We start from the raw sequence: 7080 nt of genomic DNA, 5'->3' as shown, positions 1-7080 counted from the left end.
TAAGACAGTCAGAAAGACAAGTATCACAGGATCTCACTCATATGTGGAATCTAATGAACAAAATAAACTGATGAAGAGAATGGATCCAGAGACCTAGAAGCATGGAGCAGACTGGGGAATCTCAGACGGAAATCGTGGTCAGGTGGGAGGATGAGAAGAGGTCAACCCACAAACTCGTGTGCATATGTGCATCATCCAGGGACATAGACAATAGGATGGTGAAGACCTGGGCACCTGGGGCTGGGCTAGAAGGTGTCAATGGGGGATGAAGGGGAACATGTGTAATACCTTCAACAATAAAGGTATAATTTAAAGAAAAAAGAATTAGGACTTGGACCCTCAGACTCCCACTGAAAATGGTCCCTGTGTCACCCATCTACTCTCAGGTGAGGTTAAGGCCTCAGCTATGAAATACTCTGCCTCATGAATATGCAAAAGAGAGGAGGTAGACCACGTTAAATATGGGTATGTCTGTGCCCTGAGGGTATCACCCACAGCCACACCCTCCCCTACAGAAGTGCTCACAGCACAGCCCTCAGCATGGACTGGAGCTGGAGAACCCTCCTCCTGGTGGCCATGGCGACAGGTAAGGGGCTCCTGTCCTGGGTAGAGGAGGGTCCAGGGACAGTCAAGGGGGAATCCACTCACTCCTGTCTCCTCCCCACAGGTGTCCACTCCCAGGTGCAGCTGGTGCAGTCTGGGGCTGAGGTGAGGAAGGCTGGGGCCTCCGTGAAGGTCTCCTGCAAGGCTTCTGGATACACCTTCATTGACTACCTCATGCACTGGGTTCGACAGGCCCCAGGACAGGGGCTTGAGTGGATGGGGTGGGTTGACCCTGAAGATGGAGAAACAAACTACGCACAGAAGTTCCAAGGCAGAGTCTCCATAACCGGAGACACGTCCACGAGCACAGCCTACATGGAGCTCAGCAGCCTGAGAGCCGAGGACACGGCTGTGTATTACTGTGCAAGACACAGTGAGGGGAAGTCAGTGTGAGCCCAGACAGAAACCTCCCTGAGGAGACAGCAGGGCTGGGCAGCAGGGAGCGTCAGGGACACCAGGGGGCGCTCAGGACCCACAACACAGAGAGCAGCCCTAGGAGCTGGGGCAGAGGGAGGTGGGGGGGGAAGGGCCTTCCTGTTGGGCACAGGGATTTCCTCTCAAGCTCTCAGCTGCCTCCAGGGAAGGCTCCTGCTCTTTCTCTGAGGCTCTCATTTCCAGCTTTCTCACTGCAGACCCCAGAGGAGGGGGTAGCACTGCTGCTGGCAGAGGACATGTGGGCAGTGATGAGGACTCTCCTCACCAACACGATACTGTACAGAGAAAACCCAAAGGACTTGACCAAAACCTACTAGATTTAAGGAAAGAATTCAGCAATGTAGAAGGATACAAGATTAACACCCAGAAATCGATGGGACTTTTATACACCAATAATGAATTCTCAGAAAGGGACACCAAACCAACAATCCATTTACCATTGCATCAAAAAATTATGATACTTAAGAATCAACTTAACCAAGCAAGTAAAAGACTTGTACTCAGAAAAATACAGGATTTTGAATAAAGAGATAGAGGAAAATATAAAGAAGTGGAAAAATGTACCGTGATCATGGTTTGGTAGAATTAACATAATTAAAACGTCTATATTACCCAAAGCTCTCTACAGACATAATGAATCCCTGCTAAAATAGCAACAGCATATTTCACAGAACTACAAGAAATACTCCAAAAATTTATGTGGAACCAAAAAAGACCACAATTAGCCACAGCAATCTTAAGAAAGAAGGACAAAATTGGAGGGATCACAATACCAGAAACTGAATTATACTCGAAAGCCATAATAATCAAAACAACCTGGTACTGGTACAAGAACAGGCATATACATCAATGGAACAGAATAGAGAACCCAGAAATCTACCCAAGCCATTATGCTCAATTAATATTTGACAAAGGAGGCAAGAGCATACAATGGAGTCTCAACACTCCCTTCAATAAATATTGTTGGGAAAATTGGACAGATAAACGTGCAAAAAAAACAACAATGAAACAATACCTGAACATACACCATACAAAGGGGTAAAGTCAAAATGGTTGAAAGACTTCAATGTGAGTAGGGAAACCATAAACATCCTAGAAGAAAACATGGGCAGCAAAATCTCAGACATCTCTCATAGCAATGTATTTACAGATAAATCTCTCAGGACAAAGGAAACTAAGGAGAAAATAAACAAATGGGAATACATCAAAACAAAAAGTGTCTGCTCAGCAAAAGAAACAAATTTCAAAATGAAAAGGGAGCCCACAGTATGAGAGGACATATTTGGCAAGGATCCATGTGATAAAGGGTTAATATACAAAATGTATAAGAAATCCATACAACTTAACCAAAGGAAGACAAACAATCCAATTTAAAAAATGGGCAAAGGACCTAAATACACAATTCTCCAAAGGGAACATACAGATGAACAAGAGATAGAAGAAAAGTGCTCAAAATCACTGACCATCAGAGAGATGCAAATTAAAAGGACAATGAGGTATCAGCTCATACCTCTCAGAATGGCTGCCATCAATAAATCAACAAATGACAAGTGCTGGTGAGGATGTGGTGAAAATGGAACCCTCATACTCTGCTTGTGGGAATGAAGGCTGGTGTAGCCACTATGGAACACAGTATGGAGTTTCCTCAAAAAATTAAAGATGGAACTGCCATTTGACCCACTGATCCCACTTTTAGGAATATATGCTAAGGGACCCCAAACACCAATCAGAAACAATGTATGCACCCCTATCTTCATAGCAGCACAATTTGCAATAGCTAAGACTGGAAACAGCCCAAATGCCCACGAGTAGATGAGTGGGTAAAAAAGCTGTGGTACATTTATGCCACGGAATACTATGCAGCAGTAAAAGAGAAGGATCTCTTACCCTTTGGGACAGCATAGAGGGACCTGGAGAGTATCATGCTAAGTGAAATAAGCCAGTCAGAGTAAGACAAGTATCACATGATCTCAATCATATGTGGAATCTAATGAACAAAATAAACTGATAAAGAGAATGGATCCACACACCTAGAAGCATGGAGCAGACTGGGGAATCTCAGAGGGAGTTATGGTCGGGTGGGAGAGTGGGAAGAGGTCAACCAACAAACTCGTATGCATATGTGGGTCATCCAGAGACACAGACAATAGGATGGTGAAGACCTGGGCACCCGGGGCAGGGCTAGAAGATGTCGATGGCGGATGAAGGTGACATGTGTAATACCTTCAACAATAAAGGTATAATTTAAAGAAAAAAATTAGGACTTGGACCCTCAGACTCCCAGTGTACATGGTCCCTGTGTCACCCATCTTCTCTCAGGTGGGGTCAAGACCTCAGCTATGAAATACTCTGCCTCATGAATATGCAAAAGAGAGGAGGTAGACCACGTTAAATATGGGTAAGTCTGTGCCCTGAGGGCATCACCCACAGCCACACCCTCCCCTACAGAAGTGCTCACAGCACAGCCCTCAGCATGGACTGGAGCTGGAGAGCCCTCCTCCTGGTGGCCATGGTGACAGGTAAGGGGCTCCTGTCCTGGGTTAAGGAGGGTCCAGGGAGAGTCAAGGGGGATTCCACTCACTCCTGTCTCCTCCCCACAGGTGTCCACTCCCAGGTGCAGCTGGTGCAGTCTGGGGCTGAGGTGAGGAAGCCTGGGGCCTCCGTGAAGGTCTCCTGCAAGGCTTCTGGATACACCTTCACCAGCTACTACATGCACTGGGTGCGACAGGCCCCAGGACAGGGGCTTGAGTGGAAGGGGAGGATTTACCCTGGCAATGGAGACACAAAGTACGCACAGAAGTTCCAAGGCAGAGTCTCCATGACCAGAAACACGTCCACGAGCACAGCCTACATGGAGCTCAGCAGCCTGAGAGCCGAGGACATGGCCGTGTATTTCTGTGCAAGAGACACAGTGAGGGGAAGTTAGTGTGAGCCCAGACACAAACCTCCCTGAAGAGACAGCAGGGCTGGGCTGCAGGGAGCGTCCATGACCAGCAGGGGGCGCTCAGTACCAGCACAGGGCCCTGACCAGGAGCAGGTGGAGAGTTGAGCAAACATACCATTTCCTCCTCGAAGCAGTAACATAATGGAAATCACTAGCATGGGTAGGACTATGGGTGAGGTCCCTAATCTAACCATGGCTTTTTTTTGTCTGCAGTTTAACGGATTGGGCTGTTTTGGGCTCTGTTTAGTGAGTTCCTCATTTTGTGCCAGGCTTTGTGCTAGGTAATCATGAAATAGTGATTTAGTCAACAAATACCTATGAAGTGCCTACTATGTGCCAGACATTGTTTTAGAGGCGAGGATAAAAGTGTGAATGAGACAGAAGAGATTCCTGCTCTGAGGCTCAGCCACAGAGCTCACAGAAAGCCCTCTGCTATGTCTAGTTTGGGGGATTGTATTTGTGAGCAAAAAGGAGGCTCTGTCGTAAATCTGACAAAACTCAGTGACTGACAGGACCCTCACAGGAGGCTCTGATCACACATTCCTACCTGGGCAGTCCTGGGGGTGGGCACGCCCCAGGCCTATGACTTCTTTACTAAAGGGCTCATCTTTGCCTTAAGCACCCCGTCCATTGTTCCTGTGCATCTGGGTTAACACACCTTTGACATCAGCATGACCACCCTCAGGAGAGCACGTCGTAGCCATCTGTGTGTCCACTTTGGAGACTTACCTCGTAGGCCCTTTGCCCATTTTTCAATTGTGTTGTTGTCTTCCTCTTGTTAAGTTGTATGAGTTCCTATACATTTTGGAGATTAACTTATTATCAGACGTACCCCTGTTGTTGCACATGGTAAGAATTCTTTCTTTTTCATGGCTGCATAGTATTCCATGGTGTAGATGTACCACATTTTTTTTTTATCAAATCATCTGCTGCCGGGCACTTAGGCTGTTTCCAAGGCTTAGCTGTTGTAAATTGCACTGTTATGAGCACAGGGGTGCACACATTCTCTCTGATGAGTGCTTTGGGTTTCTTAGGATGTAATCCTAGAAGTGGGATCACTGGGTCAAATAGAAGTTCCATTTTTAATTTTTAGATGGAACTCCATATTGTTTTCCATAATGGCTGCATTGTTAATGGACCTAATAAACTGATCAACAAAAATTGACCCAGAGACACAAAAGCATGAACAGATTATGGAACCTCAGAAGGAAGGCATGGGAGGGTGGTTGGGAAGAAATCAACCTATGAGCTTGTCTTCATATATATCTAACCCGTGCACACAGACGATAGGGTGGTGAGGGTCTGGGGAGGGAATGGGAATGAACCAGGAGAGGATAATGGGGAGAAAAGGGGGGCCTATGCAATACTTTCAACAATAAAGATTAGAAAAGAGAGAGAGAGCACCTCCTGTTCACTATCCTGGCATCCAGTCCCACCTTGCTCTCTCCCCCCTCCATGTCATCCCTCAACTTCCCTCCTTAACTTCAAATGCACAAACACAGCTGTAAAAGATTATTCTATGAAGAATTTGACATCTTGCTCCCCAACAGTTCTCGTCAGTTTGGCTATAATAAAATCTTATATAACATTGTCTACATGTTGGACATTTCTTACCTCAACAGGTAATCTTTTCTTCATTGACAACATACGTTCATACACCATTCTTCCCCATGTGGAGAGGGAAGTGCACACAATTATTAAAAACCTGCTACCTGGATGGGATGAGTTCAAATGAGTTCACAGGTGCTGGAGATGAGACGAGTTTGCAGTTGGTTGTCATGGACATAAGTGTCCCGCCTTTTTCCAGCTCAGCAGGCGTGACTGGGAGGTTGAGCATCGACCTATGAACCAGGAGGTCATGGTTCAATTCCTTGGTCAGGGCACATGCCCGGGTTGCAGTCTCCATCCCCTGGCCTCTTCTCTGGAGTCAAGGAAAGTGTATAAAAAAGAAGGAAGGAAAGGAGGCTTCCCCAGCTGTGCCGTGTCCCCCTGTGACACTCTGGCAGGTTCCCTGCCAGTTGAATCAGCATAAAATCCACAACATAAATGAACCACTTTGAAGTCATTGACATGAGAACCTGTAAGCCTGTGGAGGATTTTTTTGGGGGGAGGGGTACAATTCACAGCATTTTATTCATTAATCCATTTAATTCTATAATGTGCCATCTTATTCCTGACACCATTAATACTACTGTCATTGTTTCCCTAGGAGAAGACCATGCCTCTAAAAAATCTGAGTTGGATTTCCGTAAATTCACTCTAACAGATTTTACCTTACCAAAAAGCAACCCCTAATCAGCTAAGATGGAGGTGTTATGGGTAAGGTGTTTCAGTGAAAAGGTGGAAGCACAGGTATACCAACAAGCAAATTCAGTACGTGGCTTAACCCAGATGGCAGGGAGAGAGCACCAACACAGCCAAGGCCTTCGGGAGGGTAGCTAGAAGTACCCTGCCAAGTAGGTTAGTCTGCAGAATGGGAAAGATACATCCTTTTCCTATTATCCACTAAAACCCAAGCAGAGACTATGAAATAATGAATAACTACAGGGTCGTGACTTTCCAGGAAACAGAAAGATGGAGTAAGCACACCATCCCCCAATAAGAGTGAGGTGGATGTCAGTGCAGGGAAAGGTTGGGTACCTCCTTTAAGTTTGTTTTTGGCGTTTTGGTCTGTGAGCAATCAAGATGGAGAGGGAGGCTCTCCCAAAGGGGAACGTCTGCAGGAACCAGAGTAGCTGAGCCCGACCATCTGTGGTGCCTTTAGACTTGCACATACCATGGCACACAAGGACTCTCCACGTGAATCAGCCACAAGGCATACCCATTGTGCAGAAGGGTGTGATGATGGTCCACCGAGTACTGAGCGATGAGCCCAGGGGCCGAGGCTCCGATAAGGAATAAACTGAGGCCAGAAGACAACCCACATGTAACAGCCAGAGGAGAGGGTGATGACCGTGAAGCAGAACAGACTGCCCCCTGGAGGTAAGCCTCATCGCCTGTCACCTTCCCCATCGCTGCAGCACATCCCCTGGAGATATTTACTTAAGAGTTTATTTGAGCCAAACTTGATAACTGGAAGGCAAGCCCAGTGTTTTCTG

General features: G+C 46.5%; 2 gene segments (V, D, J or C); both read left to right on the top strand.

Moving 5' to 3' along the window:
• Positions 1-540: 540 nt before the first annotated feature.
• On the top strand, positions 541-1355 carry LOC111823936. The segment is given in 3 exon segments: positions 541-586; positions 668-967; positions 1222-1355. Coding segments are annotated over 3 exon segments (480 nt in total).
• Positions 1356-3511: 2156 nt separating this feature from the next.
• LOC111823935 lies at positions 3512-6883 on the top strand. The segment is given in 3 exon segments: positions 3512-3557; positions 3639-3949; positions 6815-6883. Coding segments are annotated over 3 exon segments (426 nt in total).
• Positions 6884-7080: the final 197 nt, after the last annotated feature.

The sequence above is a fragment of the Myotis lucifugus genome, unplaced genomic scaffold (genome assembly GCF_000147115.1).
Source record: "Myotis lucifugus unplaced genomic scaffold, Myoluc2.0 scaffold_752, whole genome shotgun sequence".
NCBI classification, from domain to species: domain Eukaryota; kingdom Metazoa; phylum Chordata; class Mammalia; order Chiroptera; family Vespertilionidae; genus Myotis; species Myotis lucifugus.
Note: the sequence above shows the minus strand (reverse complement) of the source record. Positions and strands in the feature narration are given on the sequence as shown.